Below are 20,820 nucleotides of genomic sequence, written 5' to 3'. Positions count from 1 at the left end.
AGAGTGTGCAGGAAAATACGAGGCAGTCGATTTCGCAGACCACAACTTGATGAACTGACCCAGGAACTGAAGCTGAAAACGACCATAGACAACTTGATAGTAATAAAGTGTTACTGTTGCGCAGAGTGAAAATGAAACTATGTGCGCTCTGTTCAGCAGTCAGCACATGACTGATTTATTTCAGATGGAACACTTTACAAATATCAAACCATAGATGGCGTTGGATGTACAGAATTTAATTTGCTGATACAACACCCCAACTTTTCAGTAAAATAAATTCACAAACTTACTATGCCTAGAAGTTCCAACAGTTTATGATGTTTTTCAGAGCTTAAACTTTTAGTTAGAACATCAGCAGGTATAATATCTGTAGGTAGATATTCTAATTTCAAAATCGAATCAGAAATCAATTCCCTTACGAAATCTATGTGCTTACTTCCGTTATGCTAGACAGGATTGACTGATAAACTTATAGCACTTAATTATCATTGAATAAAGTAATACAAGATACATTTTCAGTCAATTCAGTTAACAAACCTCCCAAGTATAGAGCTTCCTTTGCTCCTTCAGATATGGACATATATTCTGCTTCTGTGCTTGATAAAATAACTGTTTTCTGCTTCATGCTTTGCCATGAGATTTAAATGCATACCCGGTATAGGACTTACGATCTACAGTGCTGCTAACCCAATCGGCATCTACAAATCCTTGCAATTCTGAATTATCTCCTGAACATCTCAAACCATAATTCATAGTCTCTGTCAAATATTTTAAAACCCGCTTAGCACTTTTCCAGTCACATTTATCATAGGAATTGTTCAGTTAACTTCAAAAACTAACAGTAAAAGATATATCTGGTCTAGACAAAACAGACAAATATGAAGATTCCAATTACCTTTTGGAAAGGAAATTGAGTTATGGTGTCTTCACTATCTTCTCTCTTTTTTTAAACCAACTTTAATTCCATTCCACGTTAAATTTTTTTAACAACTGTATGACTCAATGTAATAATGTTATTATCTCGATCAAAATCTACTTGCATGCCCAAACATCCTTCAATTCTTCATAAATCTCTAATTTGAAATCTAGAGCCCAATTCCTTTTTGATTCTACTTATTTCTTTTTCACCATTGGGAAAAATGAAAAAATCATCTACATATAGCGCAATGCTCGTGATAACTGTTTGAGGCCAAATATGGCTTTATTCAATTTTCAGCATTTATTCACATCTGAACAAATAAAACCTTCTGGCATTTGCCTACAAAGAGTTTCTTTCGAATGCCCATTAGGAAATGCTGTTTTAACATCTAAATGATGAATATCTAATCCTAATTTAACTGAAAGTGAAATAAATATAGTTTAAAAAACTAAAAAACATGCTTTTAAAGAACATTGAACTAAAAAGGTAAAAATAATTTTTTTAAATAAGCTTGAAACAATAACGAAAGAAAAATACTTGTATTATCGTGAAAAAAGCAACGGGCGCCTAATATACAAAAATATGGCACAAAGCGCCCACGCCTTTTTCACAATTATACTAATATTTTTCGTTCATTATTGTTTTAAGCTTATTCAAAAAAATATTTTTAACTTTTTAGTTCGTTGTTCTTTAAAAGCGTGTTTTTTTGTTTTTTTAAACTATTATTTATTTTTCACTTTTTAGTCCGATTTTTTGTCAAAATTTTTTTTTAAGTTCTAGTCACTAGTGTTATAAATCTTCAACAGACGGCGCACGAATGTGAAATTCCTCTCAAACAACATAATAAAGTTTGAGGTCTCAATTCTATGGTAATACTGAGATGCAGTAAGTCTCCAACAGAGGGCGGACAGTTGTAAAATTTGTTTCGAAGCAAAGAGAAAATTTGCAGTAATAATTTCAAAAAACGATTCAGTCTTGATGTTTTGATTTGAAGTTTCATTCAAAATTTCGATGGAATAAAAATATTTTTTCAGTGAATAATTTTATTTCGCAAATCAATCTTTTGATTTGATATGTATGTCAAGCACCTTAATTCTAATTTTTCGATTTTTTGAAATATTTGAGTAACTGAAGTTTCCATTGTTGAAATCCATATTCTGATTTGCTTTCAAATGATCGAATTAGATTTTAGAATGTATCTTCCGTTTCGTTCATAACTTTTTTCTGTACTGAATCACGGGTAATTGTAAATATTTCAACTGTAGTATAATTCTTATATATAATTCTCAAAATATGTTTTTTAATTTGAATTCCTTTTGAACAACCTATCAAGGAGGTTACTTATAGCGGCATCTGAGCGCGAATAGCTCAAGCAATAATTGATAGTTACGTACAGCGCCATCTGCTCGCGTATAGATCAAGAAATATCAATGAGGTTACGTACAGCGCCATCTGCCCGCGAATAAATCAAGCAATGATGCCGATAATTCTGTCAATAGAGATCCCGAGCTTGTGAGTTACAAACAAAAAAACAAACGAAAGAACGAACGAACGAACGAACGAATGAACGTACTTACATACATACATACATACATACACACACACACACGCACACGCACGCGCACACCCACACATACACACGCGCGCACGCGCTCACACATACATACATACATACGTACATACAGGTGAAGCTAATATAAAGCGTGTAAAAAGTAATCGTAAACTTGAATGTCTTATTACAGGGGAAAAGTATCCATATAATCTATTCCTTGTTTCTGTAAGAATACCTCAGCTACTAACCTAGCTATACAGTATGCCTTCATAATTGACTTTTTTTTTTTAAACCCACTTACACATCACAACAGCTACTGTACAATTTCTCGGCCAGTCGTCACCACACGTCTCGCCATAATCACCACATCTCTGCTTATGGTTACTTTGTTTGTTTCTGGGTCATACCGTCTGTAACCCTTAGTACTTTCACCATATCCTACTAAAATGATTTTAATTGATTTCTCGTTTTAGTCTGTTTGCTTTTGGGTTGTGCACCATTACCTTACTCCCAAAAAATTCTCAAGTTGCTAATGTATGTTTTTTATTAAACCATACTTTGAATGGTGTTCTATTCTCTAGTCCTGAGACTGTACTTCGGTTGCGCAAATAAATTGCAGTGCCAACTGATTCTGCCCAAAATCTTTTGTCAAGCTTCGCATCAAATAATAAACATCTGAATCTCTCTACAATGGTTATATTCAGATGTTCAGCAGAACCAAATAATAAACATCTGACTCTCTATACAATGGTTATATAATATGCCTGCTTGCTTCAGGAATTTTTCAAAAGCTGCCCCACAGAACTCTTCACCATTATCACTTCTCAGAGTTTTTATCTTCTATTCTGTTTGGTTATCTACCAGACTTTTAAAATGTTTGAAGCATTCGAATACCTCATCTTTTGTTCCAAGAAAATAGACAAAAGCCATTTTGCTATACCCATCTTGGAAAGTTAAAAAATATCTAGCGTTTCCTACTGATTTAACCTCCATTGGACCGCACAATTTCTAGGATACTACTTGCTCGAGATCCTTTATCTGAAAATGGTAATCTAGTTTGCTTGCCTTCATTACAAGTCTCACAGTTTTGTTTGTTCATGCAGATTTCTCCTTTTTATATCATTCCTTCAACTGCATCATTTGTCATTCTCTTCAGGTCCTTTTCATTGATGTGCCCTAGTCTTCGATGCCAAATTTCTCCTGACATAACAGTTCCTGCAGCTTGAAAGCACTGCTCTGCTCTTTCAGTGTCTAATTTGTACATATCATTGACCAACTCGGCTATTCCTATTAGCTGTCCATTTTTGTTGAAAATTTTGCCACCATCATTTTCAAAGATTACACTGTTTCCATTTCTGATTAATTGCCAACCGATAATAGATTTGTTGCTACTTGGGGTACATATATACTTGGGGTACGTCTTTGATCAACACTTAAATTCTTTCATTTTGCACAATTGTTGTTATGTTCAAGTTTACGGTGCTTTCAATCAATACTTTTGATGGGAAAATTTTACTTTATGGGACACTCACGGATTTTCGCGATTTTTTCTGTGATGATACTCTACGTGATGGTAGGAATTCAGAACACTTTTTATTTTTTGTCGGACTCGATTAGTTTTCGAGATATAGCCTGCCAAAGTTTGTATGATGTTATATTTTAACTTTTTTTTTAAGCAATAAACGATTGAAATTCACATATTTTTTATTCAACATATCTTTTTCCATATCATCACACTTTTTTTATCCCTTTTCATTCACTTATTGCTAAGTTTCTTGAAATTAGATTGAAATTCCATAAGTCAACCTAACCTAACTCAGTCTAACCTTACTTTAGAATTTTAAAAAACTATGTATCCTCAACATCTAACCTGACCTCCAAATTCTGAAAGAAACGTATTTTCGAATATTTACTTTTGTAAAAACTATTTCTCCTCAACATCTAACCTGACTTCCGAATTCTAAAAGGAACGTATTTTTGAATTGTGAAACTTAATACAATTTATAAAAAGTGATTTGTGTGTACCTGACAAATTATGGAATTTCATTCTAGTTTCAGGAAACTTGGCAACAAGTGATTGAAAAGGGATAGAAAAAGGTGCGATGATATGGAAAATGTTGTGTTGAATAAAAAAATATGTGAATTGCAATCGTTTATTGCTTTTAAAAGAAGGTAAAATAAGACGTCATACAAAATTTGACAGGTTATATCTCGAAAACTAATTGAGTCCGACAAAAAATTAAAAGTGTTCTGAATTCCTACCATCATGTAGTATCATCCCTGAAAATATTGCGGAAATCCGTGAGTATCCCATAAAGTATAATTCATCCTTTTGATTTATCAGCAAGTACAATTTCGTTGGGTCCTTGTGAATTTGCAGTTTCTGTTAACCAGTCCTTGTTTGTAGTTATGTGGGCACTACTGGATCCATGTGCCTATCCAATTTATTGAAATATTGTCCACCCAGAAAGACTGCACTGAAAACATTTGCGTGATTCGCAGTTTTCTGGTTGTTTCTGTTCCATTTTGCATCGAGACAATTACTTTTATAATGTCCAACTTGTTCACAACGATAATAACGTTTTTCGTTTTTGATAAATGACATGTTCGACGACTGACTTTGACATTTGTCACCACTGTTGCCAATTTTGGAATATTTTTGATCATTTTGGTTGCCATTAAACTTTCAGCTTCCCGTAGCTTTGCCGATAAAAGCGGAACCTGCATTATCGTTCTGTATCTCCAGCAATTTGGATTTTATTGTATCAGCGGTAATTTATATACCGCTGTGTTCTATAGCCATTATCATAGCTGAAAAACTTTCTGGTAGTCCTGCCAAGAGTAAAGATCCTACCCATTCTTCATATTTTTTTAATCCGATGTCCCTCAGCCTTGGTGCCGTGTCGATAACATGATTTATATACGACGCCATGTTGTCTTTGTTTTCTAGCCTAGCCGAAATCAGGAATCGTAACAACGTGACTTTCTGGTGAAACCGGCATCATCGTATACGTTTTTAAGTTTAGTCCAAAGATCTTCTGCTGTCTTGGTATTTTTGATATAAATATACAATGAAATATCAATCGTGAAGATAAACTTTGCTCTCGCTTGAGTTCTCTTCTCTTCATCATCTGTTTCAGTTTCCTCAATGCACTTTTTCAATTGATCGAGTATCAGGAAATTCTCTGCTGCAAATGCCCATTTTGCATAGTTCTCGCGACCTTTTACTTTAGGTACACTCGCGATATAACTATTTGCAATTTTTTAAAAAAACTTAACACTCTGGGCCCATAACCTGTTAAGCAGAGTTAAAATAAAACTACGTTCGCTCTGATCAGCATTCAGCACACTTTACAAGTATCAAACCATAGATGGCGATGGGTGTACATAATTTAATTTGCTGATACAACTCAATATCAACAGTTTGAGTAAGGAACAAGGTAGATGCAAGATTTACCAAATGGTAGGTTAGGTTGCAACAAGATGGTTTAACCTAGCATTATGCATGTGGTATTAGCGAGTTTTTAAATAATTGTTTCACTAGAAAGAGTATTAGGAGTATTAGTAGACGTGTACCGATGGTATGATCCTCAAGGTCTTCAGATCTTACGCCTCTGGATTCTTTTTGTTAGTTTATTTGGATTTGAAAGTGTATGTAGATAAATCGCCGAATTTACAGGAGTGAGAAAATCGAATTAGGGTCGCAATTAGCGAAATTATCCCTGAAGTTTTTCACAATATGCAAGAGGAATGTGTCCGTAGATCTGCTTGTTGTCAAGAAACTGGTAGATGGCATTCCGCATGACTCATTTAATTGCTGTGTTTTGTTGGATATGAAGTGATTTCCCTACTGAAATGAAATAATAATTTTAGTACAAACGAATTAAATTATTCATCATCACTGAATGCAGCATTGAAATACTTTTCAGATGAAGTTTCACAAGACGTAAAAAATCAAAACCGGTGACACAACATCTCTGGGGCATACATTTATAAATCGGCATTCAATTTTTCTAGATAGTACATTATTTGTAAAATAACGAAGGTTTGTTCATAATTTAACCGCCCTGTATACCTTTATGTTTATAGGTCAGTGATATTCCATCTTTGATTATTGAACGAAGGAAAGTATTTTTTTGGTTTTAGTGACACTCAGTGAAATAGAAGCTGAAGGCAATATATTTGATCGGAACGTAAGTTTGATGATAAATCCACAATTGAACGTGAAAGCAAAATTTTTAAAACAAGCTTCTGAGGAATATAAAAGGATTTATACAAAAGGAACGTTTCAGGGAAACCCTGGAGCATTTATGAAGGTGAATATTTTATTTATTCAATGAAAATTGAAGTGTGTCTATATTTGGTTCAAAATAGTTCTTGTAAATCAATTTCCAGTCATTGACTGTAAACCATTGATATTATCAATTTCAGGCAATGAATAATTTCACATCTTCCAATAATATATTTTCTCATGTAAGGGCGACACAAGCTTTATAATGAATTTTGTTATGTAATAACCTTAAAATTTTCATTATAAGGATAGTGTTTATTCACCTGAAAAATATTGTTTTCTAGTATCTCAGCGAGGAATCGTTTACTACTCCTGGAATTCGTACCGCCGAACTGGTGTCAAAATTTTCGAATGTCTATCTTTATGAATTTGCATACGAAGGCGAAATTGCCGGTCTATCATTTTTGACGAATGTACCAGGTAAGGTTAAGAAGAATAAATTCGACAGGCAATATATCTGTAATTCCAATCAATTAAGATACTTCGATTAAGCCACTCTTTCTACATCATCGTTTCGCTCCACTCACTAAGGGTACCAACTCTATACATATTTTCTATCACTCACTCTTTCATAATTTTTCTCGTTCACTATTTTCTAAATCAGTCAAAAAACGATTTTATATCTTTCTTCATTAGGAAAAAGTAACTGTTCATTAATAAATTTCTAACAATTCCACTGCCTGTATTCTGCCGAATTGTAACACATGTAAACATGTTGAACTTTCACAATGAAATTTATCGTTTCGAACATGTTTTTGAATATGTGGATATGCTTAGCATATCCTTGGCATATGCTTAGCTGAAAGCAGCTGCCTATAGGCAGCTGCTTTCACGGCTCCCCCAAAATTGTTTTCCAATTTATGCTCCAAATACCATACATTTGAAAAACAAAAGTTCCCAAAAATCTCTTGACATGTATACCTCTCCATTAGTATACATCTTCATTAGTATACATCTCAATTTCAAAATTTGTCTTCTGAAAAGTACTCGTGGAAAATTTTTGAAAGATTTGGAAAGTTCGAATACTTTAGAAATGAAAGTAGTCATAAAAAAATCAAGGAAATATTTTTCATATACCACATTGAAGAAGACACATGAATTAGTATGAGTAATATCTAATGACCTGGTTTTTATATGGCATTCTATCTCGTTCAGCTGTCATACAACTTTTCCATACCATTTTTTCAACTCAACCATTCAGTCTCTCTACCGTGTGCTTCAATAATTAATATACTGATCTTCCAGATACCTTACCAATGATATCATACATCATAATTATAATTTTCAATAACCTGAACCTCTTAGGATTCAAGAAAAAACATAAAAAAATTATTTCCCAGATTTTTCCTAGGTTTTTCTCAAACCACTTCTACAATCTTATAATCTTCAAATACAGTACTTCAGTTGAATTCCACATTTTTGGCATTAGGTATTTTTGACTTTACCTATTGGCAAATATTTTTTGTGGAATTCAGTACATGAGTTATATTACTAGTAATACAAATATGTTCAAGTCAATTTGAAACATCTGAAACTCTCGAATAACCAACATGATTCTGACCTGCTTTTGCAACACCAATTGTCATTGGATTCTCAAATTTTTACTGCTCTCATTGAATCCAAATCATTGACGAGATGATCCGACGTTCCAGAGTCTATCAACTATGACGACCTAGTATTGTCCTTTGAACACGCAATCACTTCATCTCATACGCAGTTAGACCCAAAAGCACAACCACATTTTTCAATCATGTACCAAATTATTGGTACATGATTGAAAATCTGGTATTGTACGCAATCGTATTTCCTTTGAAATTAATCTCCATGTACACCGCATTGCATTAGTTGAATTTCAGTGGGTCCACTCACATCAACACATTTTTTCAAATTCGTTTCTATTCTGAATTTCCAAGTGCCACAATCTAAAGAGCTATTCGATACTTTTCTTCATTTCTTCCTGACATCATGGTTAATAATTCTGTCATAAGCATAAATATACATATATAGATTGTCTGGGCGCATAACCTTTAAATGAATGAGGAGATAAAATCAGGTTTTGAAGTATACTGTTAAATAAACGGCGTGAATCATTTACACTGATTTTATTTGGTAAAAACGTGTTACTATACAAAAGTTCAACAACATAAACGTATATTCTTAACAATCAAAATAATATCTTGAATTCAGTTTCGGCCATACTTGTTTATAACTAATCTTCATCCGTCAAACACACACACATCAGGCGGGAGTGACAGGTGACATAGAATCTGATTCGAAAAGAACTATTATTTAACACACCTCCTTTCTTTTTGAATCATATCATGAATATAAATGTTCTTAATACATAACTCGTATAAATAAGTTCCTATATTATATTAATACACACTTAACAACTTTCTTAGTTTTTCAAACCTAACAAAACTTAAGGCTTTTGTTAATATATCAGCCAACTGTTCTTCAGATGAAATCTTTGACACTTTAATGATCTCTTTTTTAACATAATCATGAACATAATGGTATCCAACATCTATATGTTTACTATTTTTAGAAAAATTTCCATTATTAGCCAAATGTTTTGCTGAAGAATTATCTTCAAAAATTTCAACTGGTTCGCTTACATTTAAAGACAGATCTTTTGCAATACCTATTAGAAACAGTACCTCATCTGTTGCTTCTGCCAAAGCAATATATTCAGCGTGACATGAGGATCTAGTAACGACTTTCTGTTTTCTAGAGATCCACAGAACTGGATTTCCTAATACTCTAACTATAATACCACTTCTTGATTTACGGTCAACAATATCGCTTGCCCAATCAGCATCTACATAACAATCAACATGTACTTCACATAACGAGTTAAAATTTAGCATTAGATTTTTTGTTGAATATAGATACTTTAAAACTCTAAGAGCATATTTAAAATGAGTGTTTGAATAGTTATTTTGAAAACCGCTCAAATAGTTTACCGCATATGAGATATCTGGACGGGTTCCCTGACTAATATACAATAATGCGCCTATCAAGTTTCTATATGGAATTTCCACTGGGCAAGTTTCCGCTGCCTCTAATTTTAAATTTATTTCAAGTGGTGTACGATAACTTTTGCTTTCTATGACGTTATATGTTCTTGCAATACACTCGATATATTTCGTTTGACTCAATCTCATGTATTTCTTGTCTCTATCATAATCAATGTCAATGCCTAAATAGTTTTTTATTTTGCCAAAATCTTTCATTTCAAATCTCTTATTCAGCTCTTCTTTTATACATTTCAACTCTGCTTGATCAGGACTGCACAACAATAAGTCATCAACATACAAAATGACATATACAGATTTTTCTCCCACATCTTTAATATATAAACAGGAATCGTACTTTGAACAAACAAATTTTTTCGTTACCATGTATTCATGAAAACAATCATACCATGTTCTAGGGCTCTTGCGCAACCCATACAGAGCTTTGTTCAATAGACAGACCATATTCTCATTTTTTTCAAAACCTTCAGGTTGGTAAATATACACTTCCGAATTTATTTTGCCATTCAGAAAGGCTGTTTGAACATCCATTTGTTCTATATGCCAACCTTTACTACATGCTACTGACAATAAGGATTTAAGTGTAGGCATCCTTGCCACTGGTGAGTAGACTTCTTCCTCTAGTTCTCTTGGTTGTTGATATCCAAGGGCCACTAATCTTGCTTTGAAAAGATTATTTGGCTTTACTTTAAATATCCACTTGGCTTGAATAATTTTATTACCATCTGGTACTGAACTTATATCTACCAGTGTCCATGTTTTATTTTTGTGTAGGCTGCTCAACTCATTTTCCATGGCCTTTTGCCAATAAACCCTTTCGTTTGATTTTACTGCTTCCGAGAAAGTATTCGGAACTACTACATTTGAACAATGTGCATCTATAACATAATCATCATGCCATACTGGTTTCTTTCTGATTCTCTTCAGTACCTCATTTGTCACACCTTCAGTCATATTCTCAGGTTCTCTGTTATTTAGATCCATTTCCTCTCCACTAGAGTTGTCGTACATGTCTGATTCGTTACCATCACATCCATTTCGTATCAAAGTACTTTCATTCTCTTTTGCACTACTTTCATTTTCTTTTTCATCACTTTCATTCTCTTTTGTTATTCTTATGTATCTCTCACCTTGTTCAATAAATTTAACATGCCTACTCTCAACTATTTTGTTATTTACTAAGATGCGATAACCCATATCACAGTAACCTATCAAAGTACCTTTTTCAGACTTAGGTTCCAGTTTATTTCTTTTTGTATCAGTTATTCTAAGAAAAACAGTACTACCATATAATTTCAGATTAGATACATCAGGTTTTCTGCCCATAAATATTTCAAAAGGAGTTTTGTCAAAATTATTTTGTTTTATTACCCTATTGCTCAAATAGGCAGCTGTTCTAACACATTCTGGCCAATATTTTTTATCTAATTTTGCATCAGTTAATAAACACCTCGCGCTATTCATGAGGGTGCGGTTATATCTCTCAGCTACCCCGTTTAATTCATGAGTGTAACTAGGACTTGGTCTCAACCATATACCGTTTTTTTTAGCAAACTCGCAAAACTTTTTATTTAGATATTCGGTTCCCCGATCACACCTAATTTCTTTAATTCGTTTTCCCGTTTGATTTTGAACTAATAATGAATATCTTTCAAAGCAATCAAAGACTTCATCTTTTGACCTTATACAGTATACTATAACTAATCTACTAAAATCATCAATGAAAGTTACAAAGTATTTTTCACCTCCATAGCCTTCTTGATTTATGGGGCCGTTTACATCAGTATGTATAATTTCACATAAATCATTAGCTCTTCTTCTGTTATTATGAAATTTCAAATTTGCCATTTTTGAGGTTATACAAATTTCACATTTAATGTTTTCTTTCTCTAAGAAATTTGGTAACCCATCACATACTTGTTTCTTACACATGTTTGACAAGAAATCAAAATTGACATGACCTAATTTCTTATGCCACTTTTCTTTTTCATTTAGAATAACAGAATTGTTGGAAATTAAATTGAATTCTACATTACCGGATAACTCGTACAGGTTTTGTTTCTTCTTAGCTCTAGCGATAACCTTGTTCTGTTTATTAATAATTTCTAAGTAATTTTCTTGGGCCCATATTTTGTGATTATTATCTGTAATTTTTGACATGCTCAACAAATTTTTATTCATGTCAGGAGCAAAATAGCAATTATTTATTACAGTTTTAATTTCACTGTTACCTACTTTAAAATTTACAACAATGGTTCCTACAGCAAGAGCTTTAATAATATATCCATCACCTACCTTAATATTTATATCTCTATCTAGCCCTTTAACTTCTGAAAAGTACTTATCGGTATTTACAATATGGTCGCTGCAGCCACTATCTAACAACCAGGTTATTTTGTTATTATCAACAAATTTCGGTTCTTCTTTTTCTGACTTCGTTAGCATCACCTGGAAGCAATTTTCTTCTGATCTATGATTCTCGTTAACCTCCGCTGAATTTCCTGCTGATTTTCTTCTTCCTCCTCTATAATTACCTCTATAACTTGGGCTTCCTCTATATCTACCTCTGTTTCCAAAACTTCTGCAGTAGCGTTTAATATGCCCGGGACGTCCACATCTGTAACATTTCTGTTCAGTTTCTTTTCTCTGGAAATGTTCTTCATATCTGTTAGAGCTAGAAGCTTGTGAGTTGAAAACATGGCCTTGACTTGTATTTTTGTGCTCTTCTGTATTATTCCTTTTGAAATCTATTAACAGCTTTGACTTAACGTATTCAACAGTTCTTTGGGTTGGAGCTAGTGCATCAATGATATCTATTATCGTACTGCATGAATCTGGTAAAGCTAACAATAGATAATTTAATTGATCCTCTTCCTCAATAATTTCTCCAGTATTCTTCAATTCATTTATATGTCTTTCAAATACTGTTATAAAATCCTGAGGGTCATCTTCTTGTTTCATTTTTAAGCCCAGCAATTTCCTCTTGGCAAGTAGTTTCAGTGCCGTTGATGAGGGTTCATATATTGCATTCAATTTTTTCAACATGTCTGCTGCTGTTTTTTCGTTTATTATTAGTTCTAGTTGTGCATTGCTAACCCCTTGTACTATTATGGACCTAGCTTTTACATCAGATTTCTTCCACTGTTCAATACTTGCTGCCGTACTTCCTGTACCTTCCGGTATTTCATTATTTAATACTTCCTTGCAATTTTTAGTCTCCAGTGTTAACAACAATCTAAATTTCCATTTGGCCCAGTCTTTTCCATCGAATACCGGCAGAGAGATATCATCTTTTTTGCCCGCCATTTTCTTTCTTTCTGTTTCTTGTGCAACTATTCTTTTACTGCAATTTCTACTCGTTTTGCCAACCACGCTCTGCTACCATGTTAAATAAACGGCGTGAATCATTTACACTGATTTTATTTGGCAAAAACGTGTTACTATACAAAAGTTCAACAACATAAACGTATATTCTTAACAATCAAAATAATATCTTGAATTCAGTTTCGGCCATACTTGTTTATAACTAATCTTCATCCGTCAAACACACACACATCAGGCGGGAGTGACAGGTGACATAGAATCTGATTCGAAAAGAACTATTATTTAACATATACTCGTCATTCTCTTGATGGTTCCAGTAGCGTATTGAATTGTTGTTGGTTTCTGAATTAGTGTGTCCTAATTTCAGGGGCAAATAATGTTGCTCATACCTCAGAACTGAAGTATCTCTTTGGAGGAGTAGAAGGGGCTATAAAAGATGCCAAAGATTATCCAAAACCCGATCAAATGATAATGAAAAAAATGTTGAAATTATGGAGCAATTTTATTAAATATCAGTGAGTATATCTCGATAGATCAACGGAGTATAAATACCTACCTTTTAGTTTTATCTTTGTTAAGTTATCAAAAGCGTTAAATTTTATCAATTTTAGCATTCCTTATGGAAATAAAAAAACTACATTTTTAAAATAAATTTGTAGTTTTTCATCGACCTTTTTTGGGTATTTTTACCTTCCACAATCTGAAAAATATAATAATTATAATGGAGAACTTTATACAAGTGTAGAAAGGGAAAACTTTTTAATGAATAAAAGAGAAATGAAACTTTTTATGTTTTTTACAAATCAACAAATCAAAAGTTGAAAACGTGTTTTCTATATTAGAAATATTACTAACAATGGAAATGAATTATGAAATGATAAATGAAACAGCTTATTCTGATATTGGAGTTTTCAATATATCCTCCTTCAAGCTTCATTCATTTTATCATAACGTCGTCTCCATTTCTGGTGGGCCCTTCTCAATTGGCCTGGTGTTATTTCACTACACTTTTGCCTCACCCTCTCCTTCAATTTGTTCAAATTATGTGGTCTATTTCTATAAATACTTTCTTTCAAATATTCTCACAGAAAAAATCTAATGGAGTCAGGTCTGGTGATCGAGGCGGCCATCAAATAAAAGAGCTGTTTCGTCCAATCCTTTCGTCCAATCCATCTTCCTTTTCATCAAGATATTGCCTCACAGCAATTACATTATGGACGGAGGTACCGTCTAGCTGAAATATAACATTTCTGCGTTCTTCAATGCTTGGTTATTTCATGAAATCCATAAATTTCGTTGTCAAAAAATTATAAAATCCTCCACCGTATAGTATGTTTTAAAAAAACACTGGACCTATTATACAGTTTCTGAATGTTCTTACTCAGACATTGAGATTTTTTGTGAATTTTGCTTTTTGCATTTATCATCCAGTGTGGATTCTTCTTTGCCCAGTACCTGGAATTCTGAGTGGACACTGTACCGTTAGTGGTAAATATCGCCTCATTGGTGAAGAGAATATTGCCCAGAAAGTTATTATTATTATTCAAATATTCACCTTGGCAGAATAAACAGAATTCTAACCTTTGTTCCTCATCGCCTCTCTCTAACGTGTGCATGATTTTCGGTTTGAAGCAAATAACTTTATTTTTTTTCAAACATGTACGTATTATAGATAAACTAACGTGTAAATCTTGCGAAATCTGCCGCAAGCTATTTTTCGGGTTTTCTTGAACATATTCTAAAAATGTATCCGTCTATCTATCTCTATATTCCCTCTTTGTCTCGGTACATGTGTTTCATTCACTCTCCCGGTTTTATTGAATAACGTATTGGTCCTGGAGACAGTTGAATGGTGAATTGGTTCACGATATGGATATCTACTGTTGAATTTTTCCGTGGCCGTCCTCGTTGATCGAGCATTATCACCAACTAAACGCACAATCTCAATTCTCTGGACTAAGTTGGGATTTATCACTTTAAAAACTGTCAAAACCGTTTGAGAATACCTAACTGTCAAAATTATAACAACGACATTGAAAAAATAGCCCTTTCCAAATTTTCGAATCATTTGTGATATTTGAATGCAGAGTTGGTGGGATCATCTTTTTTTATCCTATTACAGACAACTAAAAGTTATTAATAGCTGATAAATATTACTGTATTTTTTGCCAACACCAAACCATTGTTTTAACACCTCAACATCTCCTGCTGTTCCAAAACATTGCGATACAGCAACATAGTACTAGTATAGCATAAATACGGTTAGCTCGCATTAGAAGTCTATGGACTTACTTGTATGAACTGAAGTCTATGGACTTCAGTTCATTAAGATTAGTTAGACAAGTTAACAACAACAGGCAACTTGATGCCTATGAGAGTGTAGAAATAAGTAAACACAATAATTCTATGAATAACGATGACGGACCTATACCAAAGAGCATACTATATAGCTTATTAAAATAAAATAATGTTGTTGGGTTTACTGATTACTACATAAGGACACATTGCAAAAATAAATTTGGATAGGCAATATTGTGAAATTAATTTTTATATAACTGAAAATTGTTTTATATAAACAAATTTGTAAAATAATAGATAAGGCAAAATTGTAAAATCAATTCAGGTTGGTATACCTGTTTGGGTGGTACGCCTGGATGGTTTACCTGTATGGGATACCTATATAGCATAAATAGGGTTAGCTCGCATTAGTTTCTAGTTTTAATCTTCCTCTTTGAAGATGATTACTTGGTGATCGAAACACGTGTCGATGTGTTAAAAATAACGATTTGGTGTTGGGATAAAACTCCAGTAATATTCATTACTACACCAAAGGTTCCAAACAGTGCATCGTAACGGTTTGGTGTTGGGAAAAAGCTCCAGTAATATTAATTACTACACCAAAGTTCCAAACAGTGCATCACAAATGGCTAATGTGTAAATTAGATTTCAAATTGATCTTAGTTATTTGCCATTATACTGAGGCACTGCAAATATTATCGATTATGGTAGGTTTGCTTTAGGTAACGATAATCGTAGTATGATGTCAATTCACTTATTTGGTACCTATATAATTTTTGTAAATTGTATTTCTACTTCTGCAGATCATAATAATGTTTTATAGCTGATTCGTTTCTATTTGGTTATAGGAACCCAACACCGAAACAAGATAATCTTTTAGGAAACGTACTATGGCCTCCAGTGAAGGCAGGACCAATTCAGTATTTGATGATTAACAACACTCTGGAAGTGCTTGCAAATCCAAAATATTACAACCAAGTGAGGAAAGTTTTTATTGACTACATCAGACCTCCACTGAATGTGTTTTGAGAAAGTGATTTGAATGTAAACCGCCGCAGTTTAAATGTCCATTTACTGATGCAGCGGAACTATTTCAATATTTTGTTGATGAATATTGACAATAAATCTGTTCAAATCTGTTTAAAATCTGTTTTTTCGTTAATCAGCTGTCGCCTCCATACGAACGACAATTCTCAGAAGTTGAGAAACTTGTGCGAGCTAAGGACTAACGGGGTCTTACATTATAACGTGTGATTCGTAACACGGAAGAAGAAGTCACGTTAGTTTTTATTAGAAGCATTTATATCCACACGGTCATAAATTTTCTAGAAAGAATAATTTTCATGAAAATGGCAAAATACTGTTTTGAATTTCCTATTGTTTTTTGATATATTATTGGAAAATATCGGCACTTTCTTCAGTTGTTCACTTATTGGTCCCAAATTATGTGTCTTTCTCAAATGGTCATGATATATGCTTTCGAGTAGATGTAGAGTGATGAAGTAATATCATTTTTTTAAATAACGAGCAATAAAAAATGACCATTTTTCACAGAAAATAGAAAATTGTTTCCATTTTTTGAGCTACAGATTAATAAATCAAAGTCTCTCTAGAAGAAAAAGAATATATTTATTGAAATAGGTAATCCTAATACACAATATTATACAAAACATTTAACTAACATAGAAATTGAAAATAAAAATTTTAAGTTTGAAAAATAACGACATATGCTATTGAAAATACATTGCAATATAGGTGCAGCTCCAATATAAAAAGTAGAAAACAACATACAAATACTATATTTATCAATATTATCTTACCGAGTTTTATTCCATCTAGCATTGTGGATGGATTTCAATAACTGTTTTTTGAAAATACTTAATGATGGACTAGATTTAATCTCATTTGGCAATTTATTGTATGCAACAAACCCTTTGAAAAATAAAGAATTCTTGGCACTTCTCCTATTTGTTCTGCATAAATGCAAATAAGTATGATTTCTTGTGGCATATTTGTGCACTTCTGAATTCAAACTAACAAATTCAGAAAAATATGAAGGTGATAATTTATTCAGAATTTTATATATAAATGTCATAGTTAAGTAATACAACCGTAAAGAAACTGGTAGCCACCGCAAAGTTTGTAACATAATTGAGATTTCAGTGAATCTATTCACTTTTAGAACAATTCGCATACCACGATTTTGAAGTTTTTGTAATTGAGATGTTTGATTTAGATTGAACAGAAAATAATAGCACAATAATTAAAATGTGGTTGGATAATCGCATTGTACACAGTAATTTTAGACTGAGTGGATAAATTGCCTGAAATTCTTGCAAAGAAATATAGTTTTTTAGATATTTTTTTACATATATAATCGAGATGATTGCCAAAAAGTAATAAATTATCTAACTGGAATCCAAGATATTTGATACATGATACAATTTCAATGTTTTCATTATCGATTTGTAGATTTATTTCATTTAAATCAAGGTTGTTCCATTTATATTTTGTTGTAATAATAATTCCTTTAGTTTTCAGTTTTAATTTATTTGCCATGAGGTACTCATTTATATCCTTTAATGCGGCATTCATTTTATCAATAGCTTTATCTAAGCTTGTATTATAGCATGCCAATAGTGTATCATCAAATAAATTTATAAAATCAACATTTATAAACAAGTTTATGTCATTTAAGTATAAGATGAAAAGCAGAGGTCCTAAAACGCTACCCTGAGGCACACCTATATGTATATCCAATTCCTGTGAGATATTATCTTGAACTCTGACTTTTTGCTTTCTATGGGATAAATAGTCAGATAACCATTGGTAAAAATTACCATCAATGCCATAACCTCTTAATTTTATTAGAAGAATAGTACGATCAATTGCTTCAAACGCCCTCTTCAGATCAAGAAAAACATCTACTACAAATTTATTGTTATCAACTTCTTTTTTGAATTTAGATAAAGTGAGTTGTAATGCGGATTCACATGAATACTTTTTACAAAATCCAGATTGATTATTTATTAAAATTTAATTTTTTTCAACATGATCAAGTACCTGCTTATAAACAGCTATTTCAAGCATTTTTTCTATTGGTGGTAATGTATTTATAGGTCTATATTCACTGGCCTTGATTGTATTGTTTTCCTTTTGAATGAGAACTATAGTACTAACTTTTAAAGGATTTGGAATTTTAGAGGTTCGTAGAGAAGTATTTACAATGTTTACAATTATATGTCCACATGTCTCAAAAATGACTTTGAGCATTTTGGAATTTAAGATCTCATGAACATTGTTTTTGTTGTCTAAGGAATTAACAATTAGGCGTAATTCATTCATTTTTAATATGTGAAACTTGAAAAAATTAGGATATAGATTATAATTATCGAATTTCCAATCTTGAACATTATCTATACTATCAACAATTTGCTGAATACTAGTTGAATTCGTTTACTATTTCAGTTTTATTATTAACAATATACACCTGGTTTGTTAATTTAAATTCTATACAGCTCGGAAAGTTTTGGCAATTCATGTTTATTAGCTTTTTTAATGTTTTCCACATCAGTTGAGAGTTATTTTTATGCATATCTTCTCTATCGAAGAAGTATTGTTCTTTTTTTTTAATAAATTTACTACTTCATTTTTCTGTTTCTTAAATTCTTTCCATTTGACATTTTCATTCACCCCTATAGTTTTAATAAAATCCTCATATATCCGATCAAGTTGTTTTATTTTATTATGAATTTCGTTGTCAAATCATGGAATGTTACTTTTATAGTGACAGACTTGAATTGGTGCAACTTTATCGATAACTGACAGTTATTAAGTAAATTGAAATATATGACACTAACATCGGTTGAATTCAAATCCCAATCACATGAAATTAAATCTAGTTTTATTTTATCCAAATTTCGCTCACTAAGGTTTCTATAATTTTGATAGAAGTGCTTTCAGTTCGTTTGTTATTTTTGAGACAAATAAATATCAATGAATGGTCACTCATTTTAGGAGTAGGATGGACAAAACAGTTCGCACAATTATTATTAGTTAGTACATAATCAATTAGAGTTTCACTGTTATTAGTAATTCTGGTAGGATCCAGTACTAGTTGATCAATTCCATATTACAAAAACATAGATTTGATTTTTTTCACATAAAAACTCTTATTCAAAAAATCTAAATTAAAATCTCCTACACGAATGCAAAGATATCATCAAAGATACTTTCCAGGTTTTCTATGAATATAGAATCTGAGCTAAATGGAGAATGATAAAGAAAACCCACTAACCATTGACACACACCAAAATTTTCTCTTATGACCTTACACCAGTAATTGTCTTTTGAAATGTAAGTCTTCTTTGTTCAACACTGTATACCATCCTTCACACAAATCACAACACCACCGGTTTGCCGATTTGTAGAATCACATCGAATGTGACTATAATCATCCAGTTTGATCTCTGAATCTTCAATTTCACTATTTATTCTAGCCTCACTAACTAGAATTATTTTTGGAAAGTAATATAAAATGCTTATTTGAATTTGGTCAATTTTATGCAGAAAACTTTGGGCGTTCATGTATATGATATCACTAAAGAGGTGGATATAAGGGTCCTTTATCGGTTTTTTTGTTGTGAAGTTATATTTTTGTTTACTATGGTTGGTTTATTGTTAATAAATTTTATTGTTTTTGAATCATCACCATTTTTTATGAACTCTTCAATTTTTTTCCCAAATATTTCGTTTGGTCCTGACACATCTTTTCGAACTTAGTGGTCTGTTATCCATTAGCTTTCTGAATTGAGCTGAATAATTCACAGGGATTCACGCTAATCATATGGAATTTTCGATAACTATTCAAACACTGAAATGACTCGTAGTGGAAGGGGAATATAACGATTTCAAAGTTAAAACAGAGAAAATCATAAAACCCACCGACTTTTTATGATTGTTTCAGAATAATATATTTTACTGATTCATTTTTCAAATGCATCTAATGGATATTCCAACTTTTTTTTTTGAATAAATTGAAAGTAAATGCCTTGCTAATGATCTGTGAGAAAAAGACTCACTGCACTGTGCTGGAAAATGGTATCCATTGGATATCTGAATAAATTCATTCGGATGTCTTTCAAAGTCCAATCGATATCCACATTTCAATTGATGTATATGTACGGCATATCCCCTGGATAACCGATAGATATATCAGGAAGTCCATTGGATATCTAGGATGAATATCCGATTAAATAATAATGTATACTTGTATAATTCGATGTTCATATAAATGTAGTTGTTTTTAAGTATTTTTTCTTTCATGTAATTCAATGTTTATATAAAAGTAATTGTTTCGAGAGGGTTTTTTCCAGTTTGTGCCTGAAAAATATTTCTT

General features: G+C 32.3%; 1 protein-coding gene across 4 annotated transcripts in view; it reads left to right on the top strand.

Moving 5' to 3' along the window:
- The window catches only part of LOC111512523 (para-nitrobenzyl esterase), a 106,295-nt gene extending 89,727 nt beyond the window's left edge, over window positions 1–16,568 (top strand). For all 4 annotated transcript variants that reach the window (XM_074175336.1, XM_074175337.1, XM_074175338.1 and 1 more), the window contains 4 exons: window positions 6,618–6,787; window positions 7,047–7,182; window positions 13,492–13,639; window positions 16,271–16,568. In XM_074175336.1, the coding sequence (XP_074031437.1) occupies window positions 6,618–6,787; window positions 7,047–7,182; window positions 13,492–13,639; window positions 16,271–16,451 (635 nt within the window). In that variant the 3' untranslated portion in view covers window positions 16,452–16,568. The remainder of the gene's footprint in view (window positions 1–6,617; window positions 6,788–7,046; window positions 7,183–13,491; window positions 13,640–16,270) is intronic.
- The last annotated feature ends 4,252 nt before the right edge of the window (window positions 16,569–20,820 follow it).

Source organism: Leptinotarsa decemlineata, unplaced genomic scaffold, assembly GCF_025532065.1.
Source record: "Leptinotarsa decemlineata unplaced genomic scaffold, Ldec_3_MD MMD2_tig00001019_RagTag_RagTag, whole genome shotgun sequence".
Classification (NCBI taxonomy): domain Eukaryota; kingdom Metazoa; phylum Arthropoda; class Insecta; order Coleoptera; family Chrysomelidae; genus Leptinotarsa; species Leptinotarsa decemlineata.
Note: the sequence above shows the minus strand (reverse complement) of the source record. Positions and strands in the feature narration are given on the sequence as shown.